The sequence below is a fragment of the Ailuropoda melanoleuca genome, chromosome 15, assembly GCF_002007445.2.
Source record: "Ailuropoda melanoleuca isolate Jingjing chromosome 15, ASM200744v2, whole genome shotgun sequence".
Taxonomy (NCBI): domain Eukaryota; kingdom Metazoa; phylum Chordata; class Mammalia; order Carnivora; family Ursidae; genus Ailuropoda; species Ailuropoda melanoleuca.
In genome coordinates, this window is record NC_048232.1 from 30,517,592 (window position 1) to 30,542,639 (window position 25,048).

General features: G+C 39.5%; 1 protein-coding gene across 12 annotated transcripts in view; it reads right to left on the reverse strand.

Annotated features, from left to right (window-relative positions):
* The window catches only part of PARD3 (par-3 family cell polarity regulator), a 656,403-nt gene that overhangs the window by 526,751 nt on the left and 104,604 nt on the right, over window positions 1-25,048 (reverse strand). For all 12 annotated transcript variants that reach the window (XM_034644391.1, XM_034644386.1, XM_034644392.1 and 9 more), the window contains exon 2: window positions 15,665-15,766. In XM_034644391.1, coding sequence (XP_034500282.1) covers window positions 15,665-15,766 — 102 coding nt within the window. The remainder of the gene's footprint in view (window positions 1-15,664; window positions 15,767-25,048) is intronic.

Genomic DNA, 25,048 nt, shown 5'->3' on the forward strand with positions numbered 1-25,048 from the left:
GTTCTGAAGCAATTAACTGTAATGCTGAAAACACAATTATTCACCCAGTAGGTACATGGATATTATTTAATGGAGCTCAAAAGGAATCATTCTACCAGAAGGACACGGGGGGGACATAATCCACAGCACTTGTCCATCAATAAATTGTAAAGGAAAAAAATTATATTTTGTGTATGATGTGTGATTATGTCTAATTTTTACCAATTATAGTTATTGTTTGATAATTGAAAAATAGCTCCAAAGATAATAACATTTAAAAAGGGTATCTTTTCGTTTCTAACACAGTACTTTTAAAAGACATGCTATGCATTTATCTGGACAAGCTAAAGTTGCATATTCAGCACATAAACTGTAAAACAAAACATCAAGAAAGAACACAGCCAGAATCTCTTCCTAACATTTATATTTCCATTCAGTAGCCTCAAAGTATTTTTTCTGGAATAATATTCCTGTGAATTTGTATAAACATTAATTTGCTTTTATTCTAATATTTTGTTTATGCATAAAAGTCAACTAAGCCTTTCAGTGAGATGTTGGGTAACATGCAGGTCCTCCTAAAACAATGTTTTAGTAGATTTCATAGTAGTAATCAGAATCTTCTGATGACATTACAACCTTGTGTTGTAACACACAGTAAGCAATTTAAACCCATGCAATAAATCAATAAACATACACACAAATAATAAGCATCCACAAACGACTGATGGCACAGAAAACATCAATACGATTTTGTAGCTATAAAACAATCTTCAAAGAAATCAAGCAACTTTTTCAAAAGAATATTAAGAAATAAACACAAGGAATGTTACTTTTAACTGCAAAGGAAATATAAAGAGATCAGAAATTTCTGGACCAACCTGCCTTTTGCAGATTTCTGAAGTAGCTCTTTTGAGGTCTGAAGACCTTGAAAACCTCAGCGCTTTCATTGAATCCCTCCAAGGCGTACCAGAAGAAGTGTGGTACCTCTTTGCAGGTTTCCTCTTCAATTTGTCTGCCATCTCAATCCATTAGAAAGGCGAAATGCACAGTGACTTAGATTTCAAAACTAACTACAGAATAAAATGATTGCCAAATAAACAGCCGACAAAACCCAGAAATATGACCTGTGTTTTGCTCAGTCCTCTAGAAAGGGTAACAAACTGAAAATAGCTGGGCAATATAGGACAGAATCCATTCCACACATGTGACCCTCAATGGAGGCACAAGCTTGGCATATGGCAGCACTGACTGCAGGCTCACCGGGGAGATCAAGGACAAGCTCCACCACACCAAATGAAAACAATCATCACCAGTTAAACAGGCCAGGGGTAGTTTGTCAGGAGTAAAACAGGGTGTAGCAACACATCTTGGAGTCAGCAGGGTGTGAGTAAACACACTGGGTTCAAAGAAGCCTCCTTAACTCATTCCTTGCCAAAACCGACAGGAGGATAGGATCAAATCACAGCTGTTACTTCAAAACAGGAGCCCTCTTAGCATGACTATCTGTCAATCTCCTTGAACATTCTCTTCTTCCAGTGAGTAAGAAATGATCAAGTCTCAAATATCTACTTTTTCGCAAATATACACCTTTTACTCTGGAAAATATAGGACAAAATATTCACAGGAAAAAATGAATTCATTGCCTGGAATACCTCTTCTGTGCCCCAGAAAGGAGAGGAAAGGTGTTTTCATGTCCCTTCAAGAGACATCGAGAGCATCTTTCCCTCACTTTATCTCAGGTCTAACTGAAAGGAGACTGAGTGTGAGGAGAGATCATGAAAATAAGATACATGAGAAAACAGAGAACCTGGTTTCCAGTGAGTACTGAACACTAAGAATATCAGCAACACAATTAATATTCATTACTATTAATACTAGAGTCTCACAAAACTCAATGCTTCAGGACGCACAGAAGACTAACCCAAGGGTTGACAGCTATTACTTTCAAGGTCATATTTTTTAATTTCGCTATAATCTTAGATTCCCTTCTTTTAAAAAGAAGCATGCATTGTTTTTAAAAACACATACATACCAATTATTAAAGAAACTACATAACCAAACATTAGCCTATACCAGAATATCTCACTGATAAATAATGCAAACACAGGAATTTTCAAGGCAACAATATTAACAAAGTGTTACATATTGCAGTGCTGTTCCAAGTGTTATCCCAGCCTCCAGTGAAGTACAGAAATACAGTAAACCTTTCGAAACTCTCAAGCAATTTGACAGAATTCTTTTATGTCTGTTAACTCTAATTATAGATGAAATAAAAGCAAGCAAAACACAAGACAATTTTTCCTTATAATTAATTTACATTGTAATTTATAAAAGTATTGGTCTGCCATAGAATGCAAAAAGAAAATAAATCCAATCCTCCACCAAGGTAGTTGGAGCAGCAGAGATGTATTATGTTAACAGACAGAAGATAGACTATCCCAACATAAGACTGCTCTTCTGGCAGAGAGGGTAAATCAGAACTGGCACTAGGGATTTAAGGAAACATTTCTGGTCTGTAGGCTAACCAGAACATACCTCCCAACTTAGCCGACCTGAATATTCCCACCTACACATGAAATATTTCCTACTGTACTCACAATTATTTTAATTTACACTAGGAAAAAAAAGATACAACTAAATTATAGAAAACTGCTTTACCTGATAAAGATTTTGTTAGCATTTTCATCTTCCTATTTCACGATGGATTCCCTAAAGGTAACCATTCCCTATTCATTTCAATCTCTCCAGTTCTGCATGGGATGGAAGAGATGCTCAATAAATAAGTCTGGGCTAAATCAAAGAAAATGATTCTGTTACAGAAAATGTTAAGTGCAGCTTTGTTTCAGTCTCGAGTTCCTACAACAGAAATCTCTACTGCTAATAATAAAATGCTGAGAACAGCCGTCATTTGACTGTCCCCTTAAAAGGAAGTGTTACTTATCTATTTTTCGTAAGTAAACAGGTCAAGCAATATACTAGATATTCCAATGCAAGGAATATCAGGATTCTGAAACACAGGATACAGAGTCTATAATTCCTTCATTCCAGGTGACTTCCTAATTTTATACTATGTACTTTCACTATATTAAATAAGTTCTTTCCAGGTGGCAGTCATGTGAAGCCTTACAACATTAAATAGTTGGTTACAAAACTCACAAATTTGTAGTGGCTTTTGGAGTGTGATTTTCTGTACATATCTTGGAAATATTACTACTGTCTCATGTCTAAGGAGCAATCTCCCTGCTCTCTTTACAGCCTTTCAAACTCAGCTTTTTTTCTCAAAATCTAAATTTTACTTTATTTTCATTCAACTGTGTTGATTCAGAACTTGGGTTCCCTTTCCACATTTTATATTAATTTCCTAATTAAAATTTACTAGTATTTTCCATCACAATCAAGTTTAGTATTAAGTGTATACCAAAGAAGAAGCCAATAAAGATTATGAGGTTATTATTGCAAATTTTTGCCACGTGGAAATGCTATTTAAATACCATTTATTCTACAGTGATGATCTCCAAATTCTTATTTCCAATCCTTGAACTCCAGACTCTATGTCCAACCACCTACTTGACATCTCTGCTTGGAAGTCTCAAAGGCATTGCAAAACCAGTTAAATGTCCCAACAGGAAGGAGATGTGAATGCCCCCAACCCTGTATCCTTGTTCCATACCTAAGTCTTCTACTTAAATGAAGCTCCCACAGTAAATGGAACTTCCATAACCCCTACCCTGCTTGCTCCAGTTAAAACTCTAAAACTCACCCTTAACACCTTCTTTGCCCTCATTCCTCACAGCCTGAGATCCTAGAAACCTAACTCCAAACATATCTCAACTCCACTGATATTTCCCCAACTATACTTAAGACTCAGCCACCATTATCTCTTCACTGGATGGCAGCTTTCTCAATGGTCTTTCTCCTCTTTAAAGCCCACCTACAACACATTCTCCCAAAGCAATCTTCTAAAAATATATATCCCCTCTCCCTCTGCCCCTTACCCTGCTATCTCTCTCTCTAAAATAATAAATCTTTTAAAAACAATTTTAAAAATAAAAAAATATATCTAAATATCTCACTCCACAGTTTGACAGTTCAAAGGCTTTTTGTTGTATTTAGTATCACGTCTCAAATTGCTTAACATAGTCTTTAATATCCTCCTTTTCTCTCTAACCCCGCCTATATTCCCCCTCCCAGTTGCTTACTGCATCCAAGCCGCACTCATTCCCTCTGGATCCATGAATACCTCAACCTTTTTCCAATTCGGTTTGTTGGACGTGCTGCTCCCTTTACCTAGGGTCCTCTGCCCCCAGGTGTTCTCATCAATGGAAATCCAGCCCACCTATCTCCTCCTGAGAGATGTCTTTCCCAAAACAGGTTAAGGTATCACCCCCCACCTCACCTCCTCTCTATCATATTCCAGATTCACTCCCCTTGGTCTACTTTCCTCATTGCAAGGAGAGTGCTGTAAAATCAGAGACCCTCCTTCCCCATATATCCTCAAATATCTTAGGGACTAACAGGTATTTATTGAATAAATGTTGGAAAGATAAAATGAATGAAAAAGTGAATCTGTAAGATCTTCTTAAACTTTGCTCAAATACTATAATGTTAGTTTAATACACGAACAAGGGACATCAATAAACATGAACTGTAGTACTAAGCTCTTGACATTTTAATAGTCATATAAGAAAACATAGTAATCTAACATAATTATAGTTAAAATCCACATGTTTTACTAGCCAAACTAACATCTTTCTCCAACATCAAATAAGAATTAAAATGTTTTTTATTTGGGGCCAGGCTGCAGCCCAAAGAAATGAAAGAAATACGTAAGCTGAGGAAATACATTTGGCTTGTCCACTTCTTTAAAATGGGGACACTACCATATCTATCTTGCAGCGTTGATACAAAGAAGTAACCATATCCTGCCACAGTGTGTACTACAATTAGCCTGACCTCAATTTTTTAATTTTTTGTAATTTATTCAATTTACTTTGACTAAAAAAAAAAAAATAGCCATTTCTCACTGTCCTCCTCGTAACCACTAATCTATTCTCTGTATCTGTAAGTTGGGGGTAAGGGGTTGCTGTTTTCTTTTTTAGATTCCACATATAAAGAGAGATCATATGGTATTTGTCCTTTTCTAACTTTTGAGGTCCATCCATGTTGGCACAAATGGCAAGATTTCATTATTTTTAGGGTTAGATAACATTCCACTGTATATATATGCCACAATTTCTGTATCATTCATCCATCAATGGACACTTAGGCTATTCCCAAGCCTTGGCTACTGTAAATAATACTGCAATGAACATGTCACATATCTGTTTTTGAATTAGTATTTTTGTTTTCTTCGGATAAACACCCAGAAGTAAAATGGCTGGATCACACAGTTCTATTTTTAATTTTTTGAGGAACCCCCACGTTTTCTGTAGTGCACCATTTACATCCCCACAAAGAGTGCACAGGGGTTCCCTTTTCTCCACACCATCACCACCCCTGTTAGTTCTTATCTTTTTTTTATAACTGCCATTCTAACAAGTGTGAAGTGACATTTTATTGTGGTTTTGATTTGCATTTCTCTGACAGACTGAGCATCTTTTCAGGTACCTGTTGTCTTTTTCTGGAAAATGTCTATTCAGATCTTCCGCCCATTTTTTTTAATCTGACTGGTTTTTTTGTTTTGTTTTTCATTGTTTTTGTTTTGGGGGGGTTGTTCTTTTGTTATTGAGTTGTAGGAGTTCTTTATTTTGGATGTTAGACTCTTAACACATATATTCAGAAGCTTTTTAGTTTGATATTCCAAAAAATTTTTTAATTTTATTAGTTGACTTATTCTGAAATTATATGAGGATCAAAGGGTCCAAGCCCTGCCAATTTTCTTCTGCTTCCAATATAAAATCCAGGAGAAAAAAAAAATCTGGTACTTTTACATGATTTCTATCCTTATGAATACTTGTGTGAATGAATAAATGAACGGGATAACCTTCTTTACCATATGTAATTACTTCTATGAAATTACTTCAAAAATTGTAATGAAGAAGGGGCGCCTGGGTGGCACAGCGGTTAAGCGTCTGCCTTCGGCTCAGGGCGTGATCCCGGCGTTATGGGATCGAGCCCCACATCAGGCTCCTCAGCTATGAGCCTGCTTCTTCCTCTCCCACTCCCCCTGCTTGTGTTCCCTCTCTCGCTGGCTGTCTCTATCTCTGTCAAATAAATAAATAAAATCTTTTAAAAAATAAATAAATAAAAATAAAAATAAAAAAAAATTGTAATGAAGAAGAAACCAACAGCTATCGATCTTCCTCCTTTTTTTTCTCCTTCATGTGATAATTGTTTAGTATACACATGAAAAGCTGAATTTTACATATTTCATTCAAGATATGAAAGGAAAACTTAAGCTAAATATTTTTAAAGATGCATATTAATATAAAAGTTTTGGGAAGCATTTATTCTGGAGTGCTTGTTTTGAGATGTGCTATTTTTCTGGAGAACTGTCATTGTTGACCAGGTAGTATTTCAAGACTGAAAACAAGGTCTGCCTCCCTACTGCCTGCCCCACAGCTGTACTGAGATATAATTGACATGTAACATTGTGTAAGTTTAAGGTGTACAATGTGTTGATTTGATACACCTACATATTGAGAAATGATTAATACCTTAGCATTAGTTAATATCTGTATCACATCACATAATTATCATTTCTTCTTTGTAGTGAGAATATTTAAGATCTACTCTTAGCAACTTTTAGCATTTAATACAGCATTTTAACTATAATCACTATGCTGTATACTAGAGCCCCAGAATTTATTCATCTTAAGTTTGTACCCTTTGACCAACACAACCCCTTTGCTCCCAGTTCCCAGGCCCTGGTAACCAAAATTTGAGGCTCTGTCTCTAGGAGTTCAGCTTTTTTAGATTCTATATGTGAGATCACACAGTATTTGTCTTTCTCCATCTGACTTATTTCACTTAACATAATACCCTCAAAGAGATTCATCCACGTTATCATAAATAGCAAGATAACCTTTTAATGGCTGAATGATATTCCACTGCGCGCGCGCACACACGCACACGCACACGCACACACACACACACACACGAGATCTTCCTTATCCATCCATCCGCTGATGGACACTTAGATTATTTCCATACCTCAGTGACTGTGAACAATAGTGCAACGACTATGGGAGTGCAGATATCTCTCTGGGATAGTGATTTGATTTTCTTCAGATATATACTCAGAAGTGGGGTTCCTGGATAATATGGTAGTTCTAGTTCTCATCTTTTGAGGGACCCCCATACTGTTTTCCACAGTGGCTGCACCAGTTCACATTCCCACCAACAGTGCACAAGGGTTCCCTTTGCTCCACATCCTCCTTTGATGATAGCCATTCTAACAGGTACGAGGTGATATCTTATTGTACTTTTAACTGACATTTCCTTATGATTAGTGATGCTGAGCACCTCTTCTTCATATATCTGTTGGCCATTTATATGACTTTCTTGGAAAAATGTTAATTCAGTTCCTCTGCCCAGTTTTTTAATCAGATTTTTTTGGTTCTCTGCTATTGAATGGTTTGAGTTCTTTATATATTTTGGATATTAACCCCTTAATCAGATAAATGTTTTCCAAATATTTTCTCCTATTCTATATGTTGCTTTTCATGTTTTTGATGGTTTCCTCTGATGAGGAGAACTTTTTTACTTAATGTATTCCCACTTGTTTTGTTGCCTTTGCTTTTGATGTCAAGTCTATTTGTGCTTTTTTTTTTTTTTTTTTTAATGACANTTTTTTTTTTTTTTTAATGACACAGTCTTTGTTGGTTCCCAAACACTTAAAATTGAAACTGGGATCTTCACTTTTTTTCTGTTCAGAAGAATATGCATATTGATAGTACACTAAAAATCCTCAAATGTCAAGGATTCAGAAAATATTGTATTCCTTCCAACAACTATTACTGAGTAACTATTACCAAGCTCTTTCCAAATTGATAGAAATGTAAAAAAACCAAAAAAAACCACAAATGAAAGTAAATATTACAGAAATTTTTTCATTAAATACCCAAGATAACATGGCTTATTTGTTTTTAAATCATTAGCAAATAATATTAAAAGAATGAGTGTTAATGTAATTCAATGATAATGGTGGTAGTGATATGACAGCAATTACCATTTACTGGGATGTTATTTTTGCTTAAGAGTGCTGATAACACAAATCCCCAGGTTTAAACTTAAATTCAACACAACCTTACAAAAGTATAATCATTATCCTCCATTTAGAGATGGGAAAACTGAGGTTAGAGAGATTAAGTAATTTGCTTTAGTTCATAAAGTGATCATGAAGCTGGGATTCAAATACAGGCCGTGTGGCTTCTTCTCCCCCCCAAACAAGATGCCCATCTTTGATGAAACAACTTAAAAGGTGCAACAAACCAAGAACCAAGCCCTGGCCTACAATTAATATGATAACAGAAAGAGTGAGAGACTCTGTCTCCCACTTTCCCTAACTCTGGTGGCCCTAGACAAGCAAAGTCTTGACTGCTTTCGCTAGGAAAACTGGTGAGCAGCCAATATTGTACAGGCTGTTCCCAATTTCAAAACTCCAAATGCTTATGAGGAGCCTTTCCAATCACCAGGCCATGTAGGAGGCCAAGCCCCCTTCTCTGTCCCCTTCCACATGCACTCCTCACCACCACCACCTCTGCTACACCTGGCCCTGCACTCCTCAACCGATCCGCCCACAAATCGATGAGCTGCGGGCAAACCAGTAGCCATAAAATGTCTAAATGTTGGGAAGTCGTCTCTCTGCATTAATTAATTAGCCATTTGGTGCTCTACTCAGCATTTAATTTAAATATTTTCTTTAGAGCCTAACTAAAATAAATCCATTTAGGAGGAAATTAATCAAATCGTCTAGTTAATGAAGTCTATTTAATACAAATCATTTCAATTCCAAGTCATCAAACTCTTTAAAATCAGTCCTTCCCTCTGCCAATTCACATTAAAGTTTAAAAAGATGATTCTATTCTCAGTTATATTTAGAACTGCCTAATGCTTTCTTCATTTTGGAATTAGGAAGACATAGAATTACAGAGAAATTAAAAAACAAAATAAGAACACCCCCAGTTAATCACAAACTCCACTCTCACCGCAAACCACAGACATTTTTTGGCATGTCCCTTCAAACTTTTTCTGGTACATGTAATTATTTCTACTAAAATTAGACCATGTTTCATATGTTGGTTTAACCTGATTATTAACAAATTTATATCTGATTCATGAGTTTATCTGCACTTCAGTTCCAAACATCAAGGTACCTCCAAGACACCCAAAGTCACTAAATCAAGTATGAATCCCTAATCTCCCACCCTGTCCCAAATCTGGCCACCATGCAGCACTCCCGGCCTTGGTAAATAGCCCCACCATTAGACTCTACCTAGTAAATCCCTCTCTGATCTACCTACTTCCCACCAACCGCGCCTGGCCCAGCCTCCATCAATCTAAGACATCGTTGGGCAAAACCTGCTACCTGGGATCCCTGCATCCCTCTGCCTCCTATCCCTTCATCCTCACACTGCAGCCAGGGAGACACTTCTCCGATGTCACTCTCATCACCTAACATTGTCAATTTCCACTTACCTGTCCTTCAGATTCAGCTTGATCGTATCTTTTTGGCACGTCTTGCTTTACCGTGACTCGGTCAAGGTACTTTGTTCCACCTTTTGGGACATGATTCCTTTTCTTCAGATTACTATTTGTTGGTAATTCTACATTTAATTTTTGTGATTAATTCTGACTCTCACAAACCACCATGAGGCCCTAGAAAGGACAAACTGTGTCTACTTTTGTTTGACAGTTTATTACAGCACTGAGCATAATGCCTGACACATATTAGGTGCTAAGTAAATTAGTTAAATTAACTAAAAATAATACTAAAAGTCTTACTATCTTTCAAAGGAAATTATCATATGTGCTGCCTTTTTAAATAATAATAATTATTATTATTATTAATTATTCAGAAATCCTAGTTCACAAAAATTCTCTCCCATGTTTAGACATAACTAAAGGAATGTATTCATGGGCCAGGTCTTCAACAAGAAATTAGCGGTGGGGGGGGACACGAAAAAACGGCCAAAAAGCAGTTATCCTACGAACTCCGCAGCGCACTCCTACCTTCAGGATACAAACATTCTCAAAATTAAGTGACCTCATGCTGCAATTTAGTGTTTTAGTCTTGACAACAAAGGAGTTTAAATCTCAAAACTCTCTTACCAGGCACATGCTTGGTGGTGCGTTAAGTAAGGAGAAGAATCAAGTCTTTAAAGAAATTAAAATTAGATTTGTTTCAATCATGAGCTGTGAGCTCTCACTGTAATTTAAGCAAGAAGCCGTCTCTTCAGAGCTTATTCTTCAGGCTTATTAATGTTTTAGAAACTCATTTCAATATCACCAAATAAATTCATTTTAACAATGCTTATTCCAGAACCAAACATACGCTCTTCATTCTCATCTAAAAACTGTACAGTCGGTGACTGTCTCCAGCATAAATAAAAACAAGAGTGCTTCTCTCCACATTATCAACAGCCAGGGCACAGAATGTATAACCCCTTTAAAGTCAATGTGCACATACGTTCCAGAGAAGCAAGATGCGCTCCTACCATCACCTCTCTGGACACTGATTATTTTTCAATGACTTAATGCCAAAAAAGTAGAATAATGCTTTACACATAAGTAACAAAAAATAACACCCAGAACAGTAGAAAACAGTGAACTTTTAAAATTAAACCATGTCCCTTACCTGAAAGTTGTGCCAGGCATGTATTTCAAAAGCAAGATTTATTACATGTTTGGCAATACTAACATCAGACATCACACAGGGCAGGAATATTGTGAACACAAAAGGCTCAAAAACTACATCAGTTTGTAAGTTAGGAGAATGATGAAACTATGAGATATATGCCTCAGTACCAGCTTCATCCAACATGCAGAAATTACTGCTTGCCCATGATTCCAATAAATTTTTACAGTTTCCTTTTCTCAACACGCTTCTAACAGAGGACACTAGCCAAACTGTCCCCAGGAAATCCTGGGTTCCTCCCAACAAGCAGCAGCCAGCAGTCTCCATAACAATCCTCCACAGCATCTGGCCTCCAGTGCCCACTCTTCAAGCTCATACAAACTTTCAGAGATTAAATTACAATTCCATTCAACCCTTCTTCCACAAAGAGCAAGGCACAGATAGTAGAAGACATTTCCTGGGCGCCTGGGTGGCTCAGTCAGTTAAGCGTCTGCCTTAAACTCAGGTCATGATCTTGGAGTCCTGGGATTGAGCACCACGTGGGCCTCTCTGCTCAGCGGGGAGTCTGCTTCTCCCTCTCCCTCTACCCCCTCCCCTGCTCGTGCTCTCTTGCCCATATGCGCGCTTACTCACACTCTCTCTCTCTCAAATAAATACAATCTATAAAAAAAATATTTACCAAGGTCATCACAAAAATAGCACATACATGACATCAGTCCTGGTCAAAACAAAATTACATCCAAGGATGACAAAGGAAACGCTTGCTACCACATCTTAAGTCACCTTCAGCATCAAAGATAAGGAAGGCAGTGACCTATGGAAAAGGCTTTCTTCTTGCTGATCACACACGCAAAAGCGCACTTGCCCCCTTTAAGTTCTTGGTCAGTCCACCTGAAACCTCTGTTAATGTTCTTACAGTCAGTCTCAGGTGACTGGCATGCAGAGGGACGTGAATACAGAACATTTTTATTCTGTAATCTATTTGGAAATTTCAAATTTTTCTGTAGTACACAGAGAAATAACAGGAGTGGCCCAGATCTATTTGAGGAGAACTGAGGGAAGGTTCACCAAAATAATAAATAACAAAGATCAAACCGGAAAGAAATTCAGAAAGAAACAGCCTGGCACTCAGGAAAGCACATACAGACAAACACATTACAGCTGTTCTAACAGGTGCTAACGATAACATGGAAACCATTTGAGTTTTTCATCATTTGGCAAAATGTCAACTAAGAAAACTGAGAATGAGACACTAAGAGTAAATAAAACACCATGACAGCATGCACACTTGGATTCTCTGTTCCCTTTTACTGGAAAGCAGCAATGCTGAGAAGGGACAAACAAAACAAGGCATATTTAAACGCCCAAAGTAGATCTAGAAAATTCTGTGTCTTCAAAAATCAAACCTACTCCATGAACCCAAGACAACCCATGCTAATACCATTTTGAATAAACTTGGGTAAATCCTGGTCATTGGAATTACATAGGCACTAAAAGAAAACTTCCTCAGTGCTGTGCATTAAACTCTAATAATTAAAGGATAATGAGCAAGATTAGGTACTAATTAGGTACTTCAATCTTCTTCTGCTATCATTTAAATTATTGCCTCTTAATCCTAACATCCCTCTATAAAAAGTAATTTTTCATAATTTCACAAATTCACACTGACCGGGTATATAATTTACACCTTTGAAAGAAATTTCCCCATTACAGAGATTGATGGCAGGGCCATTAAAGCATGGTTTCAAAGTTTAGTGAGCCCAAATACCACCTGGATTGTTTATAAAATGCAGATGCCCAGGCCTGGCAAATGGAGACCCTATTTCCCTAGGCTAGGTATCTGCATTTTAAACATGACCAGAGGATTTTCATTAAACAGGAGACTTCTTAGAGCAATTTTATTATTTAAGAGAACTGTAATGCCTTTTTTAACCTAAAAACATAACAGGTGTCAAAATCCTTACTCAAGAGTAGCTGCCAAAAATAGTTGAAAACACTCCAGGATGATTAAATCAGAGTCAAAGTTCAAAGCCATGGAAAGGAGCCATACAACTGACTACATGTAACCCTTCAGCCTGAATAACGCGTCTGATAATACCATGAATGTGAGTGTTGAGATTCTGGATTCTTTATTATATTTTTTTTTAATAGTGACAACTTAAAATGGGTCGTTTAAGAAGTTCACTCAAAAGTTTAAATTAATCACATATATATTTAAATATTTCTGAACATAAATAAACACAAAAATAAATAATAAATATCTCTGAACAAATAAAACAATGATTTAAAAGTTCTTTCGGTCTGTGGTACATGGCATTCTCTAGCATCTTTCTATTTGGAAACTGAATTTAACCTGCATCATATAAAACTCCCTAAAAACTTATTTCGTTTATTAATATTTATAACATTCTTCTTCAGGGGCGCCTTGGTGACACAGCTGGTTAAGGGTCTGACTCTTGGTTTCAGCTCAGGTCATGATCTCAGGGTCACAAGATCCAGCCCCAAGTGGGGCTCCACGCTCAGTGGGAGTCTGCTTGAGATTGTCTCCCTCTCTCTGCCCCTCCCCGCCTCATTCTCTCTTTTCTCTCTCTCCCTCAAATAAATAAATCTTTAAAAAATAAAAAAGTTTAGCAAGTATCCTCTGATTTTAACAGCAACTATTTTAAAAGATAATTTGCCTCTTCCTCCATTTTTGTGTGTAACCTAATAGTTAACTGTGTTGAAAGAAGAGTGTTATTTTCAGTTGCTGAGTAACAAATTACCCCAAAGACCTAAAGAACAGTATCAACCACCTTAACCTAACTGATCTGTACAGAACACACAACCCTACAACTGCAGAATATACCCTACTTTCAAGTACACATGGAACATCCACCAAAAGGGCCGTATGCTGTGCCTAAAACATTTCCAGATTTTTAAAAATCATACTGCAGACCACCTACATCTCAGTATTCTACCCGTTCAAAATACGAACACTGGTGAGCAGGCATGTGCTAGTTGAGGCACTAGGGGGAGGGTGAGAAACTGTCATCTGTACTCCGTGAACCCAAAGAGCACGACTACAGGTGCAGGTGCACACAGGTCCTCTGAGCTCAGTGTTCTCGAGCACTCAGACAGTGAACAGCCCCCATCCAACTCATTGAGCAACCCCAAGTCCACAGCAGGCTATTCCAAGCCACACTCCAGAGCCAGGCAGACCGTAGAGGCAATCTTATAAACATTCTGATTCACTCTACTGAAAGGCACAACGTGTGAGTGGGATGGTACCAACCTGAGGCAAAACCTGTCTGTACACAATCAAAAAGGAAACACAGGTGGAGAAATGCAGGCATGCTCGTCACTGCTGCTCAGAACGCAAGAGCAAAGAAGACAGAAGTGCACAGATGACCGCCTCGTCTCCACAGTCACCTAAGTATCCAAAACAAGTACAGTAACGAGTACGTCGATCCATAAAACGAAATGCATGGTTAATGGGCATGGAAATATAATCAGCTCAAAGAGAAAAAGCAGGCTACTATTCGATCCTTTTTATTTAAAAGAAAGTCTGTGTCAATATCTGAGCAAAAGGAAGAGTCAGGATGCAAAACCCACTCAAATAACGCCAGTGATGAGCTTTGGGCAACAATGTCATCACAGGTGATTATTTCCTTCTTTATGTGAATTTACACACCTGAATTTACACACCTGAATTTACACACCTGAATTTACACACTATTTGGTACCTGAGATTTTTCATTTTCCTTACAATTTCAAGAAAAGAGAAGATATCTGCCAATTCTGAACGAGGTGCCATGCTGTCGGGAAAGTAGGAGTAGAGAAAACAAGACAGCTGTGTTCTGCCAGCTCCCAGCCAAGTGGAGGAATGGAGGGAGGATGAAGCAAAGGGTCAATAAGGGGAGTGGGGGGAGGGAGGGAGAGAAGGGGGTTTGGGAGGGGAGGAGGAAGGTGGGCAGCGGGAGGAAGGGAGAGACTGCGAGGAAGACAGAGAGCTCCCCAGGAAGAACCAGAATGAGTATGAGACAGCTTCACCATCTTCCAACCCCATGCTGTAACCTGGCTGGTTTAACCTATCCTGTGCCCTAACACACATGAAGATCCGTTGTGTGTGCGGCCGGCAGCCCTTCCATAGCTTCATCAGAACTGGAACACAAACGAGGGTGTGGCCAAGGACTGCTCAAGCCCCATCACCTCATGAAAATAATATGGTGATTGCTACATGCAAAGCCAAATATCCTGTCATAAATTCTTAAAATACTGAGTGTCACTTCTCCTCTTCCCTCAAAGAGCACAGACAAAACGGTGGGTGCAAGTAAACACTGACAGGCCTGGGGTAGCCACGTCCAAGACGCCGAAATCCCAACGACACTCAAGATGGCGCTGCAGTCTAAAAGCTCACCAAGAGCAACAGCGAGACCTTAAGGCCTTCTGAACGTGGAGCGCACCCCGGGAGGAGGCCTGGGAGGCACCTGCTCCCTCCCTCGGTAGCTGGTAGCCAGGCGGTTCACACGCCCACCGGGAGCACCGGCCAGTGGACACCTCGCATTCTCACACACTGAAACGGACCTCAGTTGTCCAGAAAGATGGTTGGTTTGATTAAGACAAAGGGGAAAATGGCAGGGGAAGCTTTTAAAGAGATTTCCGTTCAAAAAGTTGGAATTTTAAAATTCTAAAACATAGTAAACTTAACAAAGCAGAGATGTAAAGAAAAGCATTACACCCTAGAGTTCAGGTTAGTGAAGACTGACAATACTTGTTATAAAACAAACATACCAAAGGGAGTGACCCAAACGTCTTCTAAAGTAAGTGTCTCATCAGTAAGGGAGGTACTCCCACCTACCCACCCACCCCTCATTCTTCACTAAAGGGCTTCCCTGGACTTGCACTCACTCTGTCTTTATCATCTGCTACATCACAGAGGGTATCATCAAGGTCTAGTATCCCTCCGTCTCCGTGTTCAAGTCGGTGCACCTGTATCCAGTAGTTTGGATCCTGTAGAGAAGAACAGAAACATTGAATATAGCAAGTTAGCATCACCAAAAGGAAACGCAACAACTTAAACTGTGGTAATTTCCTGCCCATAAAAAGGAATCGACAACATCGACAACATTGCAATTGACTGAAAATTCAGGTAGTTCCCTGTCTCTGCTGTTCACAGTCAATTTTCCTTTCCTTTAATGAGGGACTCCTGCATTCTTTCCTTTGGCTCAGCGGCTGATACCCTGTTATGAAGGAACTACAGAAGCCAGCACAAGTCACTGCATAAGAAATATTGGTTTGGAGGAGCCTGGATGGCTCAGTCGTTAAGCGTCTGCCTTCGGCTCAGGGCGTGATCCCGGCATTCTGGGATTGAGCCCCACAACAGGCTCCTCCGCTGGGAGCCTGCTTCTTCCTCTCCCACTCCCCCTGTTTGTGTTCCCTCTCTCACTGGCTGTCTCTCTCTCTGTCCAATAAATAAATAAAATAAAAATCTTTAAAAAAAAAAAAAAGAAATATTGGTTTGTTAGAGTATGCTGGGTTTCCCACTGCCCAATATGAAATATTTAATTCTCTCAGTCCAATCCATACAGATATTCTAATAAGCAAGCAACATATATTGCATGTCTAAAAAACTCATGTTACCACCTACCTGGGAAAAAAAGGAGTTTGCACACCCAGTGGCTCAACGTAGGCCCAACAAACAGGTCTAAATATACTGACACAGGAGAAGGTTGACAAGGCCATTAGTGAGCAAAAGCAAGCTCAGAAAAATGTGTGTGGTTTGCGTCTATTTTTGTAAAGACAAAGTTACATATAATTGTATATGTACATATAAAAATATCCCCCAAACATACACACTGAAATGTGCAGTGCTTCTATCTGGGGAGCGGGCTTGGGGGAAAAGGAAGACAAAGGACTCCATTTTAAATTTTGTACACTTCTTCATAAGGGGGTGTGTGCACGCTTACATATGTATACACACACGTGTTCATACATATCCACACACACTATAATATAAAACCATGCTTTAAAATCATTTGAAGATAACATAGTTGTTTTAAATTTCTATAATCATTCTCATTGGCACACTCAAATGAAAATATACTAAACTGTATCTTTTGCCATTAGCTACTGAATTATCCACAACGAAGAACTACTAATAAAAAGTTCAATTCAAGTTAACACTCCACTTTTCCCATCTGAACCCTGATGTTCGGTAGGGCTCCTTCCCATTGAAGGACCAAGCAGGCCCAACCCTGCTCAGCTTCCGAGATCAGTTGAGATAGGGCGTGTTCAGGGTAGTATGGCCCTAGACAGGTATGACTCTTAAAGGAAAGGCTGGTGGAAAAGAGGAAAGATGGGTGATTTTCGACTGGAGATTCCTGAGCCCACCCTGCATCTAGTGACTCGCACCTTGAGGCCAAGGAATCCATATCCACAAGCAGCTCTCTAAGACAATCTCTAACACCTGAGAATGACTAAAACGGGACACTTATTAAAAACGCTGAATTACCAATCTTGTCACGTTTTCACCAGCACAGAAAGCAGCTCAGACCCTAATTCTCAAAACTATTAAACATTACCATAAAAACTACTAATGCAAATACCATAGTTACTCCGCACCTTCATTTATCTGGACTTCTTTCAAAGGAGAGCCAGTACTCAAATTGATCATTCATCCAGAACACAGAGACTAAGTCTGTAAAACACACAACACACCACATCTCTCTCTCACACACACACACACACACGCACGCGCGCTCTGCCATCCATCTTCATTCTTGAGCCTTACTCTGTGTGATTCCCAGATTACAATGTTGTCCAGAGAGTCCTTTAAGATGCCTGCTGCTATGGGGTCCAACAGTGCTCCAGAATTCATCATTTCTACATTTTTGAGCCATCACAGAACAAAGTCCCCAAACAAACCATACTCCTACTCTTCCTTACCAAATGGTATAAACCCTCCAAGGGAAATCAGGTATAGTTAATATCCCGGGGGTGAATAAAGATGCAACCTAACCATCATTCCCTAGCCGGTTAGAACAGAGCCATCTTGCCCTCTGCTTCCCCCCAAGAAATCTGTACGATGACCTAATCAACTAAAATATCAACTTTCATTTCTAAAACACTTTTAGTACACAATGAAGCAGACTGACCTCTAAAATGTGGCTTATAAAAAACCTCTTCTTGCTTCCCAATCCTCCCCACACTCTCCACATGAGATCATAACCTACAGCCTTTCTATAACATTTAGAGCTACTCCTTTGAAATAAATCCCCTCCTAACAATTTTCTCAACTTCTTGACTTCTCTATTTCAGAACCTGCTATGTTCCAGCCTTTCTACACAAATTAGTTCCCCTTTCACAGCCTGTATTAAGTCCTACAGAACTGCCCCCTCCCCACGATGGAGGTCCCGTGCCTCTACTACCCAGAGCCCCACCTTATCGTCCAGGCTAACCCTTCTCACCCCTCATGATACACCTCACTCATCGTCTTCCGCAAGACCTTTTCCTGACCAGAAGGCCCCCAAGACAGTTTAGAAGTCTATCTCCAGCCTCGCTGTTAATGTTTCAAAAAACCACAGTAGTATGGAAAATAGTACTCAGATGTAAATGCTGAACCTTTAAAAGCTGTTGATATTTTATTTTACACATGCTAAAGTAATTGTACAAACCTTCTGTTGACCCTACTTTACCCTTTTTAGTCACTCTACTAATTCTCTTTACAGCAATTTTTTTTAACAGATTTGTTGTTTCAGATTCTTCTTCTCTCATAATCCTGTTCCAATGAAGTTTCCTTCCCACCACACTCCCAAAAATGTCCATCAAGGTTACCAAGAGTCTCCATGTTGCTTAATGTGACAGTCCATTCTCAAGACTCATCGTCCTTGGTCTCTCAGCAGAATGTTATACCACTAATCACTCCCCCCCTTTCAAATACTCTATAAAGCTGGCTTATAATCTTTCAGCTATCTGATCAAGGCTTGTCTAATTCTGAGATTCGGTTCTTGTCTCCTGCCTCCAGAAGGGTCCTGATTCAATGGTCAGCTATGCCAAGTAGCCATGACAACACCACGTCGGAACATCTATGACAGCACTTATCAAATGCCACTCCGTATTACGTGCTGAATAGAAACTATCTGAGAGAAAAAACCGAGAAGGAAATCAGCACTAATCCCAACAGAGCATACTACATGTGTGCACGCGCGCGCGCGCAAACACACACACACACACACACATATACACACACACACCAGATCTAAACAGGGCACATAAAAATGACCTCTTCCCACAAGAGTATAAAATCCAGGAAGGACATTTTTGCCACTGAGAAATACGACTCCTTGGAACAGTAGTCTCTCTCAGGAGACTTTAACTGGCAGCTTTCATCAACACAATTCTCTTTCAAAAAACAGAGGATCTGCTGTATTTTCAATGGAACAGTGAAGAACCCGTAAGGAAAACTTTTCCTAAAAAGTTAGAGCATATTTGTTGATTCCATTTTGGTAGTTTACACTAAAAAGTCTGAAATATTAATAGCATTGTTGTCCCAGCTATAGAAACTTTCTAACGTAATTGAACAAAAAGTTGTGATAAGATGCTTCTAAAAATACCAATAAACACTAATTCTACAGTAAGTATACCTGTTATTGGGTTAAAAAGTAAACATAACACTCCATTTAAAAAAAACAAGAATCTGTCTCACTTAGGATTAGTACATTTAAAATAACCAACGATTTAAACACTAAGCAATAATTTTACGTTATGACGACCAAAAATCCCTTACACATGAGCAAGAAACAAGGAATGAAGTTCATCCATCAAGCGGATGAAGAGAGAGCTACCAAGAAGCAAATGTCCTGGCCAGACAAGGGTCCCCAAGGATGGGGCCAACCACCGAGAAGAAATCTGGGGACAAAACCACATGAAGAATCACTGCTTCTCACCCAGACTAAGAACAGGGGCTGGGACCTAAGGCTGGGGGAGGGGGCGGGGAGGGGGGGAGGAGGAGGTGGAGGGAACATTCCTAAAACCAGCTGAGAATGAAAGCACAGGTGTGTAATTTGATAAATGCAAGTTGCAGTGAATGGTGTTGCCCACTCTATTCCAGGTCACAAAAAAAAGCAAACAGTACAGGGAAAATCCTAAGGAAAAACTGGCTCCGTAAAGAAATCTCTCCAGCTCTATAGAGAGCATCATCACGTTATGCAACAAAGCCACGAGCTTCTGTGAGCTGTGACCCATGGAATACACACCCTCTGCCTGTTTTACACCCATGCAAGTTTCAAGAAAAGTATCTGCAATTAGAAACAGTGGCACCCTACTCTTGCAATGAGCAAGCATATAGCAATGGTCTATATCCTGTCAAACAGTCAAATGAGAATTTACATGTAAATATAAGACCACAAAAAGATAACTGAAAATTCATGTTAATTTGAAAATTAATTACTATTTGCAAAACATGGGATGAGAGCAAAACCACCACCACTGCCCTCTGTGAGAAATTAAAATTCATCAGATAAGACATAAACAAAAAGTCAAAAGGAGGTAGACCATGNCATGATACACCTCACTCATCGTCTTCCGCAAGACCTTTTCCTGACCAGAAGGCCCCCAAGACAGTTTAGAAGTCTATCTCCAGCCTCGCTGTTAATGTTTCAAAAAACCACAGTAGTATGGAAAATAGTACTCAGATGTAAATGCTGAACCTTTAAAAGCTGTTGATATTTTATTTTACACATGCTAAAGTAATTGTACAAACCTTCTGTTGACCCTACTTTACCCTTTTTAGTCACTCTACTAATTCTCTTTACAGCAATTTTTTTTAACAGATTTGTTGTTTCAGATTCTTCTTCTCTCATAATCCTGTTCCAATGAAGTTTCCTTCCCACCACACTCCCAAAAATGTCCATCAAGGTTACCAAGAGTCTCCATGTTGCTTAATGTGACAGTCCATTCTCAAGACTCATCGTCCTTGGTCTCTCAGCAGAATGTTATACCACTAATCACTCCCCCCCTTTCAAATACTCTATAAAGCTGGCTTATAATCTTTCAGCTATCTGATCAAGGCTTGTCTAATTCTGAGATTCGGTTCTTGTCTCCTGCCTCCAGAAGGGTCCTGATTCAATGGTCAGCTATGCCAAGTAGCCATGACAACACCACGTCGGAACATCTATGACAGCACTTATCAAATGCCACTCCGTATTACGTGCTGAATAGAAACTATCTGAGAGAAAAAACCGAGAAGGAAATCAGCACTAATCCCAACAGAGCATACTACATGTGTGCACGCGCGCGCGCGCAAACACACACACACACACACACATATACACACACACACCAGATCTAAACAGGGCACATAAAAATGACCTCTTCCCACAAGAGTATAAAATCCAGGAAGGACATTTTTGCCACTGAGAAATACGACTCCTTGGAACAGTAGTCTCTCTCAGGAGACTTTAACTGGCAGCTTTCATCAACACAATTCTCTTTCAAAAAACAGAGGATCTGCTGTATTTTCAATGGAACAGTGAAGAACCCGTAAGGAAAACTTTTCCTAAAAAGTTAGAGCATATTTGTTGATTCCATTTTGGTAGTTTACACTAAAAAGTCTGAAATATTAATAGCATTGTTGTCCCAGCTATAGAAACTTTCTAACGTAATTGAACAAAAAGTTGTGATAAGATGCTTCTAAAAATACCAATAAACACTAATTCTACAGTAAGTATACCTGTTATTGGGTTAAAAAGTAAACATAACACTCCATTTAAAAAAAACAAGAATCTGTCTCACTTAGGATTAGTACATTTAAAATAACCAACGATTTAAACACTAAGCAATAATTTTACGTTATGACGACCAAAAATCCCTTACACATGAGCAAGAAACAAGGAATGAAGTTCATCCATCAAGCGGATGAAGAGAGAGCTACCAAGAAGCAAATGTCCTGGCCAGACAAGGGTCCCCAAGGATGGGGCCAACCACCGAGAAGAAATCTGGGGACAAAACCACATGAAGAATCACTGCTTCTCACCCAGACTAAGAACAGGGGCTGGGACCTAAGGCTGGGGGAGGGGGGGAGGAGGAGGTGGAGGGAACATTCCTAAAACCAGCTGAGAATGAAAGCACAGGTGTGTAATTTGATAAATGCAAGTTGCAGTGAATGGTGTTGCCCACTCTATTCCAGGTCACAAAAAAAAGCAAACAGTACAGGGAAAATCCTAAGGAAAAACTGGCTCCGTAAAGAAATCTCTCCAGCTCTATAGAGAGCATCATCACGTTATGCAACAAAGCCACGAGCTTCTGTGAGCTGTGACCCATGGAATACACACCCTCTGCCTGTTTTACACCCATGCAAGTTTCAAGAAAAGTATCTGCAATTAGAAACAGTGGCACCCTACTCTTGCAATGAGCAAGCATATAGCAATGGTCTATATCCTGTCAAACAGTCAAATGAGAATTTACATGTAAATATAAGACCACAAAAAGATAACTGAAAATTCATGTTAATTTGAAAATTAATTACTATTTGCAAAACATGGGATGAGAGCAAAACCACCACCACTGCCCTCTGTGAGAAATTAAAATTCATCAGATAAGACATAAACAAAAAGTCAAAAGGAGGTAGACCATGTGTCATAAGAAAAACAGACATAAAAATGCTTTGAGTTCAGAGGAAGGAAAGATTACTTTTGCTTGGAAAGATTCAGGAAAGGTTCATAATGAGCAGGCTGGAGGAAGGAAGAACACAGATCATTCTGAGCTGAAGGACAGGTATGAACAGGCAGGGAGGAGTGGCAGAGTTTATTCACTAAACTGGGAGCACAAAATTGGCTACATGACAAAAATGGAAGGTAAAAACATCTATCAAAGAGACCCACATGTATTCTGCCTCCAACCTGAAAGCCCACTGAAACTGCAGTTGCCACATATTTTTCAAGGTGTACCCCTACAAAAACAAAAAGAACAGAGAGAAACAGGGGTGACACAAGGGCGGGAGGCTGGGAAGCCGGGCTGATGATAACACATGGAGCAGACCCAGGAAAGTGAAGCCCGAGCTGACCGTGTGGGAAACCAGGCAGCAACGTGACCTCCTCAGCAGAGCTCTCAAGCTGCTCTGGAACCGGGGAAACCAAGTGCCTCAGAAGACAGGAATGAACATGGGAGGAAAACAGCAGGATCGGCTGAAAGTCTCTTTAAGCAACGAAGCTTTTTCCCTCCTGACACACAGCACTGTGATGGCCCCAGCAGCATCCTGGAGGCTTATTCTCCAGAAAAAAGGGGTGCGGGGGGAGGGAGATAAGTGAACATTTACACATGGAAAGCTGAGAAATCCAGCTCTCTGCTTCCACGTGTTCCCAGGATGCTGGCAGCTGGGTTTAGGCTACTTAGACAAGAGGATGGAAGATCGCTCCCTGGGCACCTGAAGACCAAAGGCCAGAGGAATCTAGACAGCCAGGTGACCCTCCTGCGCAGCTCATGTTTCTGAGCCCTTGCCTGCACTCTCTGGTCTATGTTAGAGTTAGTACCCCTTACTCACAGCCAGCAAGCAAGGAACAGACCCTGAGGAAAACCCCAAGGATGGAGCAGAGGCCAAAATACATAGAAAACACATACAGAGAAAAACAAGTTGTATAAGAAGAAGATGGTTGTAAAAAATCCATCACTGATACCCAGGAGAGTTCAGATAATGGTACATGCAGGTAGCAAAGGAAGATGAAAGGAGAAGGAAAGAGGAAAGGAAAAAACAGAGAGGCGAGCCAAACAAAATGTTCTTAGAAGTTAAAAACATTTCAAGTGAAAAGTCATTAGAAGAGCGGAGAGGAAGCGAAGAAACCTCCCCAGAAAGTAAAGGGGAAAAAGAAGATAAAAGCAGGTTATAAAATAGAAGACAAATCAAGTAAGTCAAACCGCTGAATCATAGAAGCTCTAGAAAAAGAGAAATGGGGAAAAAGGAAAAAAACAAAACAAACATTTCAAGTTAGTTCCCCAGAACGACAAGAGTTTCCATATTAAAAAGGCCAGTAGAGAACCCAACACAAATCACGAAAACAGGCATACCCCAAGGCACAACAGAACAGAGAAGACAAGCAGAAGATAAAACAAACAAAAACATTCCAGAAAGCAAAATACAAGTACTATAATGAATGGATATGGACTCAGAAGGAGTTTGGCTTTCTCAAGAGCAGCACTAGAATCCAGACGACAATGGAACACTGTCTTCAAAATTCCTAAGAGAAACGGTCCCCAACCAAGAATACTATACCTCACCCAACAACCATCAGTAAAGTGCAAAAGTAGAAAAAATTATTTTAGAAATGCTGTCTTTCCAAAAATTACTCTCTCAGGAAAGTACTGGAAGATGTGTTCCAAGGAAATAAACTATGAGTGAGGATGGCATGGCATATGAAAATAGGGAACATAACACAGAAGACAGCTCCCAGGATAATGTGAGGTTGATTCAGGATATCAGCAGGGCAGCAGGTATGGGAGGCGACGGGTCCCCAAGGGAGCAGGCGGGAGCTCCAAAGGAGAGGTCTTCAAGATGAAGCTGAAAGAGTATCCACTGTAACTAAACGTGCCAAGATGTTACTTCTTAACAAGTGGCTGAGCTGGAGTAGAATTGGTTGTAAATTCACAGAAGACCAAACAAAAGGAAAAAGTATTGTTCATTCCAGGGAAAACACAAAAGTTATAAGAAAAATGTCATCAATGTATCTATCATACACAGTTCCGCTCTGAGCAGCTTTTAATAATGAAAATAATGGAACATTAAATACTTGATCAAATTTATAATTACTTTTGAGGGAAGGCAGTCTAAAAAGTGCATGTGTGTGTCTGTGTGAGAGAGAGAGAGCAAGAGCGAGAGAGAGAGAGAGAGAGAGAGCAAGAGCAAGAAAGAGAGAAACCTCTCTCTCCAGACAGAAACAGAGACCCAAGGAGTGGCTGCAAGAGAACGGGGACAAAGCACATGTGGGGCAGTAAAATTGGGTTAAACCTTCCATGTTAAGTCAAAACATGACAAGAGCAACAAAGAGCAATATAAGCAATTTACACAGAAATACGGAGGCAATACCGAAAGAATCAAATGCAAGAACTGGAAAAGGCCACCTCTCAGGGAGTAGGTTCTGTCTTTTCCTAAAAATCCTAGCAGTACTCTGACCATGCACATCCATATGTTGGAAAACAAAAAGACTGGAGAGAAACGGTTCGAAAAATTCCTGAAAATAACAGGCACAGCACACAGCTTGAAGTGTAGCATCCAACAGCCGTATTAGCCAGAGGATAATTAGA